At 41.0% G+C, this 19874-nt stretch overlaps 1 protein-coding gene across 2 annotated transcripts; it reads right to left on the minus strand.

Annotated features, from left to right (window-relative positions):
• Positions 1 to 5665: 5665 nt before the first annotated feature.
• ccz1 (CCZ1 homolog, vacuolar protein trafficking and biogenesis associated) lies at positions 5666 to 18203 on the minus strand. 2 transcript variants are annotated; one of them, XM_080542032.1, is made up of 17 exons: positions 18071 to 18203; positions 17457 to 17532; positions 16999 to 17098; positions 16736 to 16833; positions 16514 to 16607; positions 16049 to 16129; positions 15825 to 15872; positions 15341 to 15424; positions 13977 to 14152; positions 13077 to 13158; positions 12832 to 12893; positions 9093 to 9204; positions 8748 to 8781; positions 8463 to 8580; positions 6843 to 7001; positions 6319 to 6446; positions 5666 to 6184 (listed from the first exon to the last, which is right to left on the minus strand). In XM_080542032.1, the coding sequence occupies exons 2-17, from the start codon at positions 17468 to 17470 to the stop codon at positions 6129 to 6131; spliced, it is 1446 nt and encodes a 481-aa protein (XP_080398158.1). In that variant the 5' UTR covers positions 17471 to 17532; positions 18071 to 18203; the 3' UTR covers positions 5666 to 6128. The 2 variants fall into 2 exon arrangements, with proteins under 2 accessions (XP_080398158.1, XP_080398157.1); XM_080542031.1 differs by having other exon boundaries at positions 17457 to 17559; positions 18071 to 18186.
• Between the last annotated feature and the right edge of the window lie 1671 nt (positions 18204 to 19874).

The following is a 19874-nucleotide window of genomic DNA, read 5'->3' on the forward strand; positions in this document are numbered from 1 at the left end:
ATGGCCACAGCCACACCTGGCTCAACTTCAGAGGGGGAGTTATGTAGAGGTTAGAAGAGGCAGGTGGGGCAAGGTTTAGACCAATAATCTTAATATTAAATATATAATCTTTACATAATCTGTAACAGGAAAGTGGGGCTAAAACACCAACCTCTTCTGACTTTGGGGGGGAGGGGCACCTTCTGAACAGGTTTCATGGAACGCGTCACCCTGGAGTTGGTCTGGGCTCCTGTCACAGTCACCTGGTAGGAGGCAAAAAGCCAAGTTACAAACAGGTGGACTGAAGGTTTCATATTAGCAACTAAGCACTACCATTTCAGTATAGAATGCATTGTCTATTACCTGCATGCTTGTACAGTTTACCTGTGTTCAGAGCAGGTGGAAAATCTACCCCCCCCCCCCCCCCCTAATAGTCAATTATTCTGTTTATTATTTTTGGCTTATGCTCTGCCGTATGTGTATACTCAGAGCTCACCTTTGCTTTAGTTGTGGCAGTTGAGACCTGAGGGAGAGGGCAGAAAGCCAGGCCCTGGGATCGGTACAACCCCACCTTGAAGACACCCTTCTTCTCCTTCTCCCTCTTCTCTTTCTCCTTTTGAAGATCCTTGCCCTCTTTGTAGCGAGCAAGTTGTTTTAGTCTCTCCTGTGCTGCAGAGTCTTCTGTCAAATAAAAAAAGAGTAACGTTAGTCATCAACATTAGTGAAGTTAAGCCAGTAGCTCAATGGAACTGGGTGGGAACAGAATAGTTAGGACGTATTATACATGTTAAGACAGTATGAAATAGAAATAACACTCATTGTTTTTTCATTCAATCCAAAATTGATGCAAGTTGTGTGTGTCTATGTTTGTGAATTTTGTTATTGTATGTTGCTCTTTTTTTGTCTTTTGTTGTCTCGTCTTTGATGTTGGTATATAAAAATGATAATAAAAATATTGTTAAAAAAAGAAGAAAATAAATAACACTCACGTTTAACTTGTTTCGCGTTACGTGCGGTTTCCTGCACTGTTGCCACGTTCGCAACCACAGACACGTCCAGTCGTGTGCACTCCAGCTCGGACAGCTGCTCAAGATGCTCAAGCTGCCTTCGGTTGTTGACGGTCCGATCACGGTTCTCCTTCTGGCACTGCGACCGTCTCCGAGACATCTTGACCCGCATCATGGAGACACTGTTGTCCCGCTGACGAAGGTGTGCGAAACGAGACTCCATTCTGCGATTAAGAGTTGAATGAACACACACAATAATAATCAACAAGTGTGATCAAAGGATGTAAAAAAAGCATAAATGCATAAATGCACCAAAAGCATAAATGCACCTTCTCGGGGTTGCCACGCTTGCCTTGAAATAATTTTCCATACCACCTCTTGATTTACCAGGTACCATGTTTTGTGATGATATCTTGACAGTTAAAATGTTCCGCCCCTGCCCGTCCACCACACCGGCCCACCCCCACCCCAGGAGGAGGAGGACAGCTGACTACTTACTTGATTTAAAAGATGTGCCGTCTAGATGTGCGATCAGCGCTTAAATGCTTAGAGATAGTTAGCTGTCTAACCAGTGTTTTGATAGCTCAGTGTAGATGTATTCAACTAGAACTAATTTCCAGCCTAGAACACCACTGGGCTGAAAAACTTGGTTCCCTAAACGTATAGGTGATGGTGGTGATTCCAATTCATCAGAGCAGTCATACGTCATCTCCCTGTCATCAGAACGACCACGCCCCCTTTTGGGTGGTAGAATTGTTAGAAGTTTGACTTGCGGTCAATGCAAATTTATGGTCTTTGCTACTTTTATACATTAAAATAAGAAAACAGTATTGATTTTTAGCTATTAGGAGCCCAAATCCGATGGCCAGTCAGGCAAACAATTATATAGTGTCGTTGCCGATCAATGAGTTATATATTTTAAAAATCATGAAATAATTTTGATGTGTGTCCTTTCAGTCTGCCTCCATCTATGTGGCTGAACGACCCGACGGCCTGAGATGTCATAAAACCCTAACCCATATCCTGACATATACAACTACCTTATTGAATATCCAGATAATGTATTTCTGACATCTATCACTTGCTGTAGTTAAGATACTTTATTTTTCTGTTTTGGTAGTCTGTCCAATGTGACACTTGCCCTCCTCCACCGGCCCTAGTTTTGGATCTAGCTTGCTGTTCATTATTTTGATAATAAATCATAGCTAGCTAGCTATAACATCTTCATATAAATATATATATATATCCACATACATATACTATATACTATATATACCATACAGGCTAAATACTGATCACTTGGCAAATGCATCATCTATTAAAGTAGCAAAGATCACACATTTGCATTGACCGCCAGTCAAACTTCTACCACTTCCTGAGTAAATCCAACGTTCCAACGCTGAGATGTGACCGTTTTAACTTGCGCCCCCCACTCGCGGATATCAGGAAGTATTAGCGCTATATGCCGTTACCGTTAGCAATACATTCCAAGCGCTAGCTAGCTAGCACATCAATGTTTGTTTGCAACAATGAACCGTGTGCTTGCCAACCAACATTGATAAAGCCACATTTAGAACAGCCACAGACAGTTCCAAGCCAACTACTACTTACATTTGAGAATAAACTTAAATTATTAAATGTTTTAGAAAGCCTATCAAATTGTCCATGATTTCCATGTTCTTTTTCAATTTTGCTCAGTTTCCATGCCTTTTCCAGGTATGGAACAGGGCTCAATAATTTCCATGTTTTCCCTGTTTTCCAGGTAGCGTGGCAACCCTGCTTCTGTAATGCCAAAACAAATTCCTATATGTGTCAAGCATAATGGCAATACACGTTATCTGAATCTGAATCTGAATCTAGTTATTTGACGAGCTAGCCTGGTAAAGTTTAGCTAGCAGTAGTATGTAGCTAGCGTCTCTGGGCTAGCTACCTTTAGTTAGCAAACAACAACATCGGTGTCATCTCATTTGTCAACATTGACATCACTCTTACCTTCTTATTCTTGTCTTCTTCTTCTTCTTCGCGTAAACTGTTTATATGTGGTGATTTTCTTATATATCCAGTTGCTGCTAGACAGCGTTGTATCAAGTGGACTTATCAACTCTTAACTCAAAGTAAACATGGCGGGTCACTTTTGAAAGTGTATGACTGAGGCTGATTGGCTGCTGTACTGGTCGGGAGCGTCGCGCTGATAGGCCAGATATTTCGAATTGTTCGTCTACGCCCATGGGACTGCAGCTCGAGATCTGGTAGCTGGGCTTGTGGAATGTACCATTGGTTGAAAGACTAGAGGGACAGAGTACAATCTCTATTATAGCCAGTTAATTAGACAAAAAAAGCCTTTGTTTTGATAGCTGTGAATGTTGTTAGTTAACTTACAGTACAGGCCAAAAGTTTGGACACACCTTCTCATTCAATGTGTTTCCTTTATTTTCATGACTATTTACATTGTAGATTCTCACTGAAGGCATCAAAACTATGAATGAACACATGTGGAATGATGTACTTAACAAAAAAGTGTGAAATAACTCTAAATATGTCTTTTATTTTAGATTCCTCAAAGTAGCCACCCGTTGCTTTTTGTTGTTGTTAATAAAATATATATTTGTTGTTGTTAATAAAATATATAATAATAATATTATATATATAATAACATATTATTATTAACACATATTATATTTGATATTATATTATTATTATATATTTTATTAACAACAACAAAGCAAAGGGTGGCTACTTTGAGGAATCTAAAATATAAGACATATTTAGAGTTATTTCACACTTTATTGTTAAATACAGAATTCCTATGTGTTCATTCATAGTTTTGATGCCTTCAGTGAGAATCTACAATGTACCAAATAGTCATGAAAATAAAGGAAACGCATTGAATAAGACGGTGTGTCCAAACTTTTGGCCTGTACTGTATGGGTTTAGAAGGGTTACCTATGGTGATTTTGGGCTTGCTGGTTACAGATGCTAGGGGTGGTTTGACCACAGCTCTGCTCCTGGTTGACATGGCCACACCTGGCTCAACTTCAGAGGGGGAGTTATGTAGAGGTTAGAAGAAGAGGCAGGTGGGGGAAAGGTTCAGACCAATAATCTTAATATAAGATATATAATATCATCTTTACATAATCTGTAACAGGAAAGTGGGATCATGGTCACACAACACTTTATTAGGAACACCTGTAGGCCTACACCTTTGCATTTATTCAGGTGGTGTCATGGTGTGGGGAATGTTTTCGTGGCAGACTTTGGGCCCGTTAATATCACTCATCGCTTGAATGTCACAGCCTATTTGAGTAGTGTTGCTGACCATGTGCATCCCTTCATGGCCACAATGTACCCATCTTCTAATCTAATGGCTACTTCCAGCATGATAATGGACCATGTAACAACAAGTAAACAGTCAAGTAAACATGACAATGAGTTCAGTGTTCTTCGGTGGCCTTCCCAGTCACCGGATCTGAATGCAATAGAACACCTTTGGGATGTGGTAGAACGGGAAATTCACAGCAGATTCACATCACCTGAACAATATGCAGGAATTGCAGATTGCACTCATGTCATCATGGACCAGAATCTCAAAGGAATGTTTCCAACATCTTGTGGAATCAATGCCACGAAGAATTGAGACTATTTTGAGAGCAAAGAGAGGCCCTACCCAGTATTAATAGTGTTCCTTATAAAGTGTTTGAGGAGTGTATAATGATGACATTTCAACTGTCACCAAAACGGAAGAAGAGGATACATACAGTAGGTTTTCATTGCTAAAGCAGACAATAATGAACTCAAAGAAAATCTATTCAAGATGGACTGGTGAAAACAGACTGCTAATAGGTGGTTATGTTTTTCAAATAAGATTAGGAGCTGTGTGTGTGTCTAACCTTACAGTACCAACTAATACAACTTTTTTTTTTTTGCTGATGTGATGTGCTAACCATGTGTAATGCAATGTAATGTTATGTAAAATGCCAGTCTCTCCTTTTAAGCTGTTCAGGGACTATATGGATGACTATATGCCTTCTTGGATAATTCTGGTGCATTCTTTGATGTACACTGTCCCTGCCAAATAAACAATAAAATAAAAATTAAAAACATAGATTTAAAAACACAATATCCACAATAAATCTCAATTGAATCTTAGAAAACAATGTGCTCACTGTCTCTTACACTCAGTTTCACTCATCATCCTATACACTGTGCTGCAAAATGACACCCTCACTAGATAGTGGTTGTGACATTGTTGTCAGGCTACATAGGAGACAGACAGTATTCCATGTGGAAGAATGTGAGCACTTGCCTGACCTCAGGTGGCATACGGAAATGTGGATGACGATAGTTTCTAAATCTGTGTTGGACAAATACTGTATCTGACCCTGTTTCACCCCGAATCATGTGGAAGAGCAGTGGGGATTATTAGATACCCAGCCACCTTATTTGGCTGTAATACAATATAATACTATTCAACTTTGTCAATCCCCTTAGGCGCAATTAAGAAAGATACAAAAGGTTCATACTGTAAGTAGCTAGTGAAGGTTTGTTGTGTGTTCATTAGAAGTTGATCTTACATTATCAGTTGCTAAGGCGTTTTTAGGCAATGCAGTTAACATTAAATAAAGAAATTGTTAACATGGAGGAAAATTAGAATTTCTTAATTTATTTAAAGTTAGGGCTGCTGTTTACAAACCACAATACCTTTGACATGATGACATCTAATTTCAGAATTATACAAGATAATTAACAGAACTCAAAAAAGCATGTGCATGTCTGTTTAAATTAATGGAGCGATAATGTCAATGTGTACTTAACAACAAACACTAATTAAGTCAAAAGTCAAAGAGAAAAAAAAACAGCTTAGTGGAACTCAAAGGCAATGTATGTACAAAGAAATTGAAAAATTAAGTACATGTACAGTAAAATGTTGATCTTACACTTAATTACAAGAATGAAAATTACAGTTGGTATGGGTTAAATTAAAAAATGTAAAAAAATTAAATGATGTGAAAAGCTTATTTTTTTATTTGATTTTTTACAATGCAATTATTGCATTACACTGATGCTGTCGTAATACCCTTCAATGCTGACAGTTTTGAGTGTGGTGAAACAGTCCATGGCTCTCTCTCATGGCTCTCTCTCCCTTCAGTCCAAGAAGAAGATATTGTTGAACTGTGTTGCACAAAGCCTTTTAACTTCCTCTGTAGGTAAAAAGAGAAGAGACACAGTTGGAAGTTGACACCAAATACAATGACTAATGCTAAAACAGGATGTGGCATCAAGACTACAATGCCATCAATTCCCAGATATAATCATTCATCAAAGGTGGCCATACCATTAACTTCTATCAAATTGGCATTCTTCTGGTTCAAGATGACGTACAACTCCCTCTGGTCTGACTTTTTCCCGACAACCCAATAGTCCGTCATTGCCTTCACAATGATTTCTTCATCCTCATCAACCCTGAGGGGAAATGCAAAAAGCATGTGAACATGAGATTACTGTTGTATACTGTACTTCAACAAAGCTGCCAAAGGCAGTTCACCAGGAACATAGAAACTATGTGATTCTCACATGACCACTTCCCCATGATTGTCCACAGGGGCATGAATTACAATTGTCCTGCTGCCAAAGCACCATTTGGTGCATTCTTATAACAATCAAATAAGAATAGGGAAAAAAGGAAAGGGGAAGAGAAATTGAGCTTGTTCAAAATGGTCTGTCAACTTCAATTGTGCAGCGAAGCTTAAACAAGCAAAATGATTTAGTGCCATGACCAAATATTCCCCTCTCCACACACTATGAAAGTTGTTCTCCTTTAACCAATCAGTGTAGTTTCCTTGCTGTTGTGGAGCTTACCGGGAAAAATCACAGTTGATGTCTCCTAGGATCTTCATGAGGTCAGGAGGTACAGAGGTAAGAGAGACGCTGGCGGTCTTCCTCATGTGGATGGTGCTCTTCTCAGCCAGGTTCATGTGGTTAAAGTAGATGAACTTGAACTGAGGCTCCTTGTCCGGCCTGCAAAAACACAGAAGGGAGGTTAAAGGTCAACAAAAGGAGGAATCTTCTAATCTTAAACTACTGTCAAAACAAAACAAAACATGAGGTATCATTCTCAAGTGAGCATGACAGGCAATGTTTTCTTTCCAGCCATTGCCTGGTCATTGTCAGGCGTGAAACGACACGGGTGCGAAAACTACACCTGTACCTCCAGATGGGCATTCAAAACAATTGATGTGACATGATGTCCATTCTGAAAAAATTGAAAAATATGCACATCCAATTCATCAGGTGCAAGACAGACAATGATGTCTAATCTACCATATCCAGATTGAATGGTGAAGTTCAGGTGTGTTTAACCTCAGAGCCATCAATACTCTCTCCAGTTTCTTGAATTAATTGGCCCGGTATGTTATGAATGGATGATGAATGCCGTGCACTCCACTCTTTCAGACACATGTTAAGAGTAAGCTGAGATGGACACTCCCCTCAGGGACAGTTTTAGTGACAAAGACAACAGGTATGAATAATTGAGCCATTGGAGGCGTGGGTGCATACTCTAAACTACTGCTGATCTCTGAAGCTGTTGTGTCCCTGGCCCCGGTCAGGCCTAGTGCCAGCCCCCTAAAGAATTTTGGCTAGCATTACTTATTCAAGCTATTCTTCACAACGATGATTAAAGGAACCCATCAAATTGCCTGGGTGTTCAGACTTGGGTTACAGACGGCTTCTTATCTCAAGCAATCAGGTGTGGTAAGGAGTGCTGGCCAGTGTGCCAAAGCTGGACAGTGGGTTGTGCTTATGTTACTCTAAGTAACGCTGTGATATCAGATGGTAATGACATCTCATCTAACATTATTGTCAGCCAATGTAGGGCAATACCAACACTTGAGTGCAATCCAATGGCTATCAGCACTGCTGGGATAATCCCTTTTCTCTTTGTCATGATTATACCTGCAGTGTTGACAGCAATTGAAGCTTAGGTGCTACTTATAACTTAAAAGTGAAGTAGAATGAGATCAGAACCACTGTTACCATCATACATCATCAAGTACACGTAGTTGACCAAAAGTTCTGATAATTAAGACCACATCCACACGGAGACAGAACCAATCTTTTTCTTTTTAATAAAAAAAAAAAGGCGTCATCGGTTCAGGAAAGATGCGTATGGCTTGTAAAGACGGAAATGCAAGGGTGGCGTCTTCAGATTTGTTCACTCTGAGACCCAGTTTACAAAAATAGCGTTTTCAGGCTCCCAGAACGCGGTTCCGTGTGGACGAAACGCCCATACGATAAAAAACTTTGGCAGATTTCCCAAATTCGTCTCTGTGTGGACAAGGCCTATGAAGTTGAAAGGAGAGTGATGGTGATCTTTGTGTGCAATCTGAGCATCCATTAGCCAATGTGTCGTCGTGTTTGCCAACAGAGCACTGGGGACTGTCAGTAATGAGAGTAGAGGCTTTGGAATGAAGCACTGACCCTGATATCCTGCGGTTTACGTTGTACTGCTCACATATGTCTGAGGCCAGCAGGGTGAGCTGGGGGCCCACCAGGCCATCCAGCTGCTCACAGAACTCCTTTGTCAGCTCCACAGAGGCTGGGTGGGGGGGCAGAGAACATAAGAGTTGGAATCAGTAGAAGGGATATGGTTCTAGAATCCAGGGCCTACCCAATTTGTCATTTAATTTCAATTCAATACTTTTTTTCAGATTGCCTTCACCATTTAGAAAGTAGGAGCTTACCAGTAGTAAGCTGGATACTTACCACTGATCATAAAACAAACTGCTGCACTCATTGCCTGAAACACAGATCAGACCATTAGCAATTTGAATACGGATGGAGAGGATCATTTTGAATGTTGTACCAATACATTTATATAATCATATCAAAATGTGAATATCATAAAGCTGTTGAAAATTAACAAAGCAAATGTTTAAATGTATTGTCTAACATGAGATCAACAGATTATTAATTTGCCTGTCAAAAAATACATTATGTACTGTAGCTACCTCTATTTTAAAAACATTTTTAAAATTAAGTCTCTCCGAGTGAATTCAGTGATTACTTCTGTTTGTCCATGAACACAGCCGATTTTCTGTTTATTCTCACCTTATATACAATCAGATGCAGCTCCTCATAACTGTCCTCTGTGTTGACAAATATTCTGGGAAATCTGACTTTGGCCTCAGGGTCTTTGAGGTTAGCAGGTCCTGTCAAAAACCTGTGGGTTTGAAGAGTAGGATTTGAGGAGGAGGCATTATAACATACAATCAAGTGGGAAAATATATATTTATTTAATAAATGTAAAGAAAAATTATGAAATAGACATATCAATATTTTATCTTCTTTCAAACAATATATAAACCAAAAACAATGAAAATGTAACTTTGTTATCACTTATTTAACAAAAAAACGAACAAAGATGCCACTTCCTACTGAGGACAAAGTTAGGACACCCTAATAGCTGATATTGCCCCCTTTGGCTGAAGTAACCTCAATTAGACGTTCCCTATAACTGTCTACCAGTTTCCAACATCAACTGGGAGAAGGTTTTTCCCACTCCTCCATGCAGAATTCTTTCAGCTGTGTTCGAAGGGTGTCTTGCATGCACAGCCCGTTTCAAATAACCCCACAGCATCTCACTAGGATTAAGATCTGGGCATTGACTTGGCCGTTCCAGAACTCTCAAATTCTTTCTTTTGAGCCATTCCTTGGTGGTTTCACTGGAATGTTTTGGGTCATCGTCATGTTGTTGTCTTGTTGTATGGTCCACATTCGCTTCAGCTTAAATTTTTTGGATAGATGCTGTCACATTTTCCTCGAGCAGCCTCTGATACAATAAAGAATTCATGGATTCTATGATGGTGAGCTGGCCAAAGAGTCCCCAAAACATGACATTTTCACCCCCATGCTTCACATTTGGTATGACGTTCTTGTGCTCAAATGCTGTCTTTGGTTTGCGCTAAACATGTCTTCTGTTAGTGTGCCCAAATAATTCAACTTTGTTTCGTTTTGATTCATCTGTCCAAAGCACATTGTTCCAGAAGTCCTGGACAGCAAGGGTTTCCCCCTTGCACAACTCCAATGAAAATCAAACTTGTGCAGTGTCTTTCTGATGGTAGATGCACGTACTTTGACATAAACTGTGGCAAGAGCCACCTGTAGGTCCCGTGATAACATTTTAGGATGGTTGGAGACTTTAAGCATCTTGCGGTCTGCTGAACCTGCTAGGATGGCCTGACCTGGCCATGTTGTCAGTTGTTTTAAATGTTCCCTAATTATTTTCCAGAGAGTGGAATGGCTGATTTCTACACATTTACAACCTTCTTTCTGAAGGCCTCAAAGGGGCTCTCTTGATTCTAATTTTAGGCATTTTAAGTAGTAATAAATGTGACTGACTAACTTTTCCTCACCAGAAAATTGCATTTCTATTAATTACATTTTACTACCGGTAGTCATGTTTAATTTGTTTGTTTTCAGTTTTATTTGTTTAGTCATATAACCTCCCTTAGTCAATATTGTTAAAATGAAGATCAAAGTGGCCTGGGGTGGTCCAGTGGTCTAGCACTGTGGTCTACAGTGCACACATGCCCATGTCGGCATGAGTTCAGGTCTGGACCATGCCCTGCTGACATGCCCTCTCTCCCTTCCTCTCCCTACTTTCCTTTCTGTCTTCACTATATCTATATCTATATATGAGTGGGACTGGCCCACTCAGAAAAAAATACTTGTTTAAATATGTTGAAAAAGATTTTCATGGGGTATCCAATTTTTTTCACATCACTGTACACAACATTGGTGACTTCTCCCCCTGAATAAAACAAATTTGCTTTGAACATCTGGAAAAGCACTGTATAAATCCAATCCATTATGAAAATGAAAATATAGATTGCTTCACAAATTTTCTTTTAATCCAAAATAATCTCCTCACAGTTTCTCAGCATGATTGTGAACCAGAAACAAGAACAACTGTACAATGGATTTCCAAAGGTTGGAACTGTACAGTATATTTGATAGGTTTTGGCTAAGACAAAGGCCCAATCCCAATTCACCCCTTGGCCCTACCCCTCCGTTTTGCACATTCACGTGTAGGGGTAGGGTGCCACAATTCGGGCAAAGTGGTAGGACTACATGGCCCTTCAAGCAGAGTTTTTTCAGAGGCACACGGCGTGTCATGCGAAATCCCAGAATGCCTTGCGAATTATCGGCAAGATACTGGCGAACGCACCAGCAACAAAAGAAAGCCACAAATGTAATTTTTTAAATAAATAAATGGATAACCATCGTATTATCTTAGTTTAATGTAATTTCAATGTATTATAGACATTTTCTTTATAACAAGCATAACAAAAAAATAGCTAGTACGCCGATGTCTCCAGCTATCTATCTAAAGTTACAACATCTGTGCATGACAGTCCCACATTTTGAGATATTTCCATGTCGCATTTCCCCCCTTTGATGGCATATGACGCCCGAAAACTAAAGTCCAGCCGCACTTATTACCACTCTTCTAATATCAGTGCAGACTGGCAGGGTAGGAGCATGGGTTGTTAGCCTACAGAGCACCGCTATTCTGTCATGTACTGGCCTGGTAATGAAGCTTGTTCTTTATTTATTTGATGACTTGTTTGATCGATTTATAGTGCGAAACTTAAGTTGTGACCGAATCACGAGCGTCCATGCTTTTCTATGACACTACTGATGACGTATCAGGGTCTTGAAGGGTTATCCCATTTCATAGGGGAAGATTTCAACCACTACCCCTTGTAACTCTGTTCTGAGGGGCAAGCCGAAAAGCGAGTGGCACTGCAAAACGAGGGGTAAGGCTAAATTTAAATGAGAAATGGGATTGGGGCAAAGACACCACTGTTGTGATTATGTCTTAGTGCCATGCCACTTTCTATCAAGCAGCGTGTTTGTGTGTGTGCGTGTGTGTGTTTATGTGTATACACTGTACACAATACATACAAATAAATAAATAAATGTATAAATAAATTAAAATGATTATTTTGTTCTGTAATTTGCACTGTCACAGTTCCGCCCTGCCCTTGGGGCCTTTGCTAACTAATCTCATTGTTCTATTATCCTGTTACACACACAGGCAGGATCTCAGGAGTCAGCTCGGGACGACCGTGTCCAATTCCCGTCGCAGTCACGAGTCACACCGGCTACACACTCTGAGGGGTCACCCCTCCTTTATCAAAAAGGCTTTTCAGGAGTAGCTAAAGAGGCTACCTGTAACCACAAATATAGAGTCAATTACTATTTTATCCAACTAATGGGATTGACAGTAAGGTAATACCTCTACTTCACATACGCGCTTGGCCCACCTAGGGAACACAGGACTCTAGGGGGGTAAACAGCATAGTGACTGCTAACTAGCTTGGCTCTCTCTCTCGTAACTGAAGTGTGAGCCAGAGTAGACCCCCCCCCCCCCCCCATGCTCTCCGCTGTGATCTGTAATCCCCCATTGGTTAAACAATCATACCGGACTCCATTACGCCAAAATGCTTTGTGGCCCCGCAGTGTGTGTGTGTGTGTGTGTGTGTGTGTGTGTGTGTGTGTGTGTGTGTGTGATTGCCAAGTACTTTAATAACTCACACTGTTGACACCTCTCTTCTCTCTAAATAAACATTGCCATAATCATCTCCCCACACACACAAACTCTCCAACCCCAAATGTGTCCCTCTCTCTGTTAAAGTCTCATTACATCCATGTCACCACCTACCATCATCACAGACTAAATTATTAAATTCAGTTCAGCCCGACTGGCAGATATGGCTCGGCATGGTGGTGTCCTGACATTTGGGAGGGAGCCCAGTCAGGGAGGAGGGGGATAAGGACTTACCTTCCATAGTGGAGCAGATTCCCTGCCACCTCTGGCCTGAGAGGGGAGTCCCTGCCAGCCAGCTGGAGATGCATGGAGAGAGACCAGCGTAAGTTTAGGATGTGATATAATATGGAGTAGGTTACAACTTTCCTTTCCATTATAGTGTAAATCAGTCTCCATCTCTCTCCTTCCAATCTCTCTTTCTCTTTGTCCATCTTTCTCTCAATCTCCCACTATCTCTCCCCCCCGCCATTCTCTCTCACCTCAGGTTCTGAGTGTCTGGGAAACAGTGAGGTGGTCAGGTACTTGTACAGGATCCTCATGTCATCCTGCTCCAGCCCACTCCTAGTGACAGAAAAACATAACAAAATATGTTTGCTTCAGAAAGCGTTATGTGTTTAAAGGTGCGAACTATCAACATTTAGACCCAAACACTGGACATTCACAGATCAAGAGCTATCTGATGTGACGTGTTATGTGTGGATCCATGTTGGACAATATGGCTACAAATGGTCTATGTCCATGTTAGATGACAAAACACAATTGGATGAAATCTTAGTCCTGATTCCTGAAGTCAAAACCACACCCCTGGCTATTGGGGATGAGGATCCTGGGAAGGTAAGGCACACTTACAAACAAACAGAGTTCAAATAAAAGATAACCATATGTGCCAAGTGCAAGACCCAATGCTATCAAAACGGCGTTCTCTTTTAATTCGGCATTCAGGGAATCCCTGAACACAACAAAAACAACTGGTATTTACATTTACATTTTTGGCATTTAGCAAACGCCTTTATCCAAAGCAACTTACAACAAATACATTTGTCTAAGTAAGTGAATCATCTATCCATCAGTCATCATAAGAAAAAGTAATCTATGCTATGACCAGGGGCCATTGGCAGTTACAACTGACAAAGCAATTAAAAGTAAGAGACCTGTCAGGAGTCAGGACACAAATTACACAAACTGTGGGGCACATTTCGGGCACCAGCCATGCAGGTGTCTTCACACCTTTGCTGGGTGAAAGGAAGCAAAGTTGTTACACAGAGCCCAACCAGTCATGTCTGGGAGTAAAATCAAGGCTTATAAAGCCGGATAAGGTTTGTGTACTGTACACACAAACACATATACAGAATTAGTCAGTGTACGAATGGGGCTTGTACCAGATGAGCTGGTCATTGTAGAGGAAGGCTGTATATTTGATATGGCTGAGGCTCTCCTCCACCCTGTTGACGAATGACTGGATCTTCAGGTAGGTCATCTTGTCCAAGGGGAAGAAGCTGATCCCCCCGAACACATCCAGCAGGTCACAGGACTGCAGGTGTAGTGTCTGCAGATACTGGAGACCAAGCAGAAACACATAGGAGCAGGGAAGGTGTTAGTTTACCTGTTAAGTGCTTACAATTCAATAAATACTTGGAGCGGAGAGGGTGCTCTCTAGAAATGCCTCTGTCCCCAGACAGCGCAGTGACATTCAACCTGTGATATGTACACCATGGGTTGGCCCTGTGTCTTTGGGTTACATACAGAAAGGGGAAGCCTATATCAGTGTTAAGGAGACCTGAGGGTTCCCCATAATTAGAAATTAATAATTAACACAGCTAAATGGAGTGGAGCAGATATACCAGCAGTATGGGGGAGGTCTCACCAACTTTCCCTGAGCAGTGCCACATCAGTCAGGCTAGTCACAATACAGACTAGCGATATACAGTATCACCAATACATTCATCGTCTATTACTAGATCATGCTTGTTATTTGTGTGTGTACCCTGCTTCTCCATCTGTAGTGTTGCACAGGTAATATCTTATCTTTAGTTGCCGTTGACAACTGACCCATTAATATGTCAATCAACATAATTATCGTCACTCGACAGAAACAAAAAGTGTCGCTTGCCTTCTAGCACTAATGTTTCAGCGAAGGTGAAACAGGCATGGCAACACACTTTGCCTTCCATCTAGATAACCAATCACATTACGTAACGACATACAGTTCAGGAGGTGAACAACGCCCCTCGGCGAAACTCAAATGACAACTGGACGTCATTTCTGCTGATCGACAGCTATCGGCAGTGACGATTGAGAAAGCATAAATGAACCTTTAGTCATTCAGATGGGACACCAACCACTCTCAACTGCTAAGGGTCAAGTGTAGGTTCTCAATCAATTTTCATGACTATTTGTCAATGTGTGTCTAACAAAGGGAATAATATAACATCATTTAAATATGTCATTTAACAAGAGCAAGTAATGACACATGCGGCATTGTGGCCTTAGATACATTGAAACAGCCGCTGCCCTTGCCCTTTCTCAGGGCTGCCCTTGCCCTGAGAAAACATTGGCAGTCACGCTTGACTGATTTCTTTGATATTAATCAAGCTAAATAACTCGGTCATACTAGGGCCAGTATATAAGCACACATGTCAAGCAAATGTCCTCTGTCTACTGAGACAACAGACATCACTTTATCACCCAACATCATCAATCTAGATTGACAGGGTATTAAAGGGGTATTTGTATAGTTATTTACCCTGTAGAAGAACTTTTCAAGCTTCTGAGTGAGCATCTCCACCCCGCCTGTTTCCATCGCCCTGCCGAATGTGCCGTTGAAGAGCTGGAATAAAAGAGCGCCTGTCATCAGCCAACATTTTGTCTTGCACCATCAGCGATTCTTAGTATGTGACCCTACAGGAAGCCTCAATGAAACAGGTTGACATGCCATTCTGTAAGTGTGCATCAGGGGAGGCTGTTGGAGGTAGAAATCGGAGGACGGGCTTATCGTAATGCATGGAATGGAATACGGAATGGTAGCAAAGTCGTGTGTTTGATACCATTCCTAATTCCATTCTATACATTTCAATGAGCCCATCCTCAGATGTCTACCTCCACCAGCCTCTGGTGTGCATAGATACAGTCATGTTATGTAGAGTCAAATTAACAAAACTGCTGAGCTAAATACTGTAGGTCTGCCTTCATGACATCACTTAATGTCCAAAGTCCAAACTGAAGCTCACCTTGTACATACTGTAGCATTGTCGTAATACTGCACCATATACCGTGTCCTACAGAAAAGAGAGTAAGCAACAAAGTAAATAATACATCAAAAGAGCTACAAAAAAGCTTTATCCCCCCAGATATAGCCCATGCTAACTCAAGATGAAATACACATGAAAGAAAATGATGAAACAACACACATGAAAGAAAATATAAAAAATGTAATGAAGTCTTGTAGACTGACAAGTATTTCTTCTTCCTGATACTCTATCGTGGCAGGTTTCCCATCTTTAGTTGGTTTTTCTACCATTGGATTCCGTACAACCTGAACAATCACACAATCATGAGGAAGGGGGTTTAGAAAAGGTACTATAACAAACATATCCTAGAAGAACGTCAATGTCTTCCTTACATTTTTTGCATTTAGAAGACGCATTTATCCAATGTGGCTTACAACAAATGCATTTGTCTAACTAAGTGAAGTCATCACTTGCTCGGGCCACGGGCCATTGGCATACATAATGGAAGAATTATTTTTGTTTGTTTGTTTCTTATTATTATTTACAGTAGAGAAACTGTACAGCACTGTAATGCATTATTGTACTGTACTGTTTTTATTGAACCTTTATTTAACTGTACTGTAATGCATTCTTAAAAAGATGCATGACTGGGTAGAGGACACTATAAATTAGCTTGACAGTATATGTACCATGACTATCCAGAAGCTGTCCTCAGCCTCGAAGAAAAACTGCCTGTTCTTCTGTGTGTGTAGGGATTTAGCTGGCTTTGTCGGACAGAAGGTTCTGTAATACAGCAAATATGGTGATTAGGTTGGGCATCCATTACACAATGCAAAACCATAGATGATTGATGTAGCATTACAAATATTTGTTAGTGGTTACTGGTTTCACATACAAGTGTCAACATGTACCTGGTAAACTGTACAATGGCCTCACAAAGGCCTACATTACGGATCTTCTCGTTCTTCTCAACCTCACTAGGATGGTAAAATAAGATCTTCTTCTCCTCCTACAGAACAGGACAGTTAGAACATAGAGGTTTCTAACTGAAAATATTGATATATATATATAAGCTAGGCAAGATCTAAGAAAGACACTGATGGTTACTCTGTACAATAGGAAGCATCATATATAAAACATGAAAGATAAAAATCTAAATTAGGCTCAGACCAACCTCTCCCTCCCGCGGTCCAAATGTAGGATTATAGATGAAGAAATTTTGTAAAGATGGAGTGAACTGTTTCTCTTGCGTCAATCCAGAGGCCATTCTTGGACTACAACAGAGAGGAAAATACTGAGCAACAGAGTACTGTAGGCTATACTCCAGGGGTTCCCAAACGTTTTTTGTGTTGTGACCCCAAATAATTTCCTGTGACCCCAATAACTTGAATGCGGCTTATGCCAACACATCATATAATGGCTGCAATTGGTTGGTTTTTAACCCAAAACATAAACACTGGGTTAGGGTTATATAAGCTACAGGTGTAATACACATACATTAGCCTATTTGTCGTGATACCTGACACACACATTTTTTTTGTGTCTTATTAGTTTTGTTTGATTTTCTCAGGGGACCCCAATTTCAAATCAGGGGACCCCACATGAGGGGTCGTTTTAGACACGTGATTGTACCTGATCATCAGCATTAGTGTGACGTGTGTCTGGACTTCCTCTGTTCCAACGTTGACCTGGTTAGCATGCCTTGTGCCTGCACACATAAGCATGCAGTAAATACCTGCTTAACTCAATATAGCGATCATTTCCGTTTCAAAGCCATAACAATGTAGTAGGCAGCTTGCTGCAACTATCCCTGAGTCTGTGAATTTATGATTCAGTGAATCTGAATGTTTTAAAGATGACTTTATGGCAATGCTGCTATGGCAATAGCATTGGTTCAGCTTTTGCTTTTAACAAGGTCCAATGACTGTCTATCACAGTAAACTGGCGAAAGTAAACTCTGCAAACTCTAGAGAGCTAGCATTGCAAGCTAGCCACCACCGGCCTAAAAGGTGGGGAGATAATGTTGCTTTGCTAAAATGGTTACGATCTAGTTCTCTGACAAGTCAAATGATAAACAAAGCTTCATGTTTTTACTGTTTTAACAAAGTAAGATTGTGAGCAAGCAATTAGCCAACTTTAGGTGCTCGAACAGTGACAACAACATTGAGTTGTGTCTGCAGACATCTGGGGAAAGGCTTTTCGAACCACATGTGAAAGTGACAGTACAACAAAACGCAATCACTTACCTTTTACTGCATAAACTTAAAAAATGCGGACGATGTCATTTGTTTTTAAAGTAAATATAGCACAAAGTAGAAAAGCCGTGATCAATGAGAAAGTCTGCACATACTTCCTGCTTTTGACAGCATCAGAGATGTCGCAATCAAACCTGTTCGTGTGGATCTAATGTCGGCAACAAAGGGTTCCGTGATGAAAGGTACCAGTAGGCCAGATGATGTAACGTGTGTGATCAATATCAAAAGATAATAAAGGATAACTCATATATAAAAATGTACTGTTTATTTCACAATCAATTATCTTTACCCCCCCCCCAATACATTATGAATATAACTTAACATAATTATATTTGTATTTATTTCTTGATGTATTTGTTTATTTGATTAATATTCCATCAACGTTGCTAAAGGAAAATCCACTGTCCCATCCATTGTTGTAATACATTCAACAGAAACTGAGAGGGGTAATCTTACAATGAGACAATGAGAGGGCCTCACCATAGTAACCGTAACCTGCACTCTCTGTCCCTTCCTATTGTGTCACCAGAATTTGCTTTCAAATTTTAACACTCTTATTCCACATCCTATTTCTGGTTAAACAATGACAGAGATCCCTTTTTAAATTATTTAATTCTCTATTCATCACAAAAGAAGGGATATATTGGTCTGAAGAACACATTTGGAGGACAATGTTTATTTTCAGTAAACTATCTATTAATAATAGTATTATTATTCACACAAACACACCCACACCTACCCACCCACCCACCCACCCACCCACACACACACACACACACACACACACACACACACACACACACACACACACACACACACACACCCACACACACACCCACACACACACCCACACACACACACACACACACACACACACACACCCACACACACCCACACACACACACACACACACACACACACACACACACACACACACACACACACACACACACACACACACACACATTCAATGATGTGGAGACACTAGGTGTCACTTGGTCCACAATGATCTCTTTGATCTCTCAATGATCTCTTTTACTGATGTTGAGAGCCAGGTTGTTGTCAGCGCACCACACCGCCAGATGCTGGACCTCCTCCCTGTAGGCCGACTCGTTGTTGCTACTTATCAGGACTACCACCGTGGTGTCATCTGCGAACTTGATGATGGAGTTAGAGCCATGCATCAGCATGCAGTCATAGGTGAAGAGGGAGTAGAGGAGAGGGCTCAGCACACAGCCCTGAGGTACACTGGTGTTCAGAGTCAGGGTGGAGGAGGAGTGGTTTTACAACGTGACGAGCTGGGGTCTGTTGGTTAGGAAGTCTAGGGTGGTGTTGAATGCTGAGTTGAAATCAATTAACAGCATCCTTGCATAGGTGTTGCTTGTGTCTAGGTGAATTAGGGTGGAGTGAATTGCTGTGGAGATGGCATCCTTAAGGTAGGCATACTGGTGGGGGTCTAGTTTCCAGGAAAGCTGAGTTTTTAGGTGGCCCTGGAAGTCAGGGTGGTAGTCCTTCAGACCTGCTGCAGAAAGAGTTCTTTTGGCACTGGCACGATGGTTGTTGCCTTGAAGCACTTGGGAACAACTTCCTGGGCCAGTGACAAGATGTAAATATCAGTGAGATATTAGAGCTCCTCAGATACCAGCTGAGGAGCTCCCGCTCTGAGCACCCAGCCAGGAATGTCATCAGGGCCAGCTGCTTTCTCAACATCCACATTGCGGAAGACATCGTCGGTGGAGAGCATGAGGGGCCGGGCTGGTCATCTTGGGGGGGCTCGGCTTTGGTGTTTCTATTG

This window comes from Nansenia antarctica (genome assembly GCF_963989245.1).
Source record: "Nansenia antarctica genome assembly, chromosome: 11".
NCBI classification, from domain to species: domain Eukaryota; kingdom Metazoa; phylum Chordata; class Actinopteri; order Argentiniformes; family Microstomatidae; genus Nansenia; species Nansenia antarctica.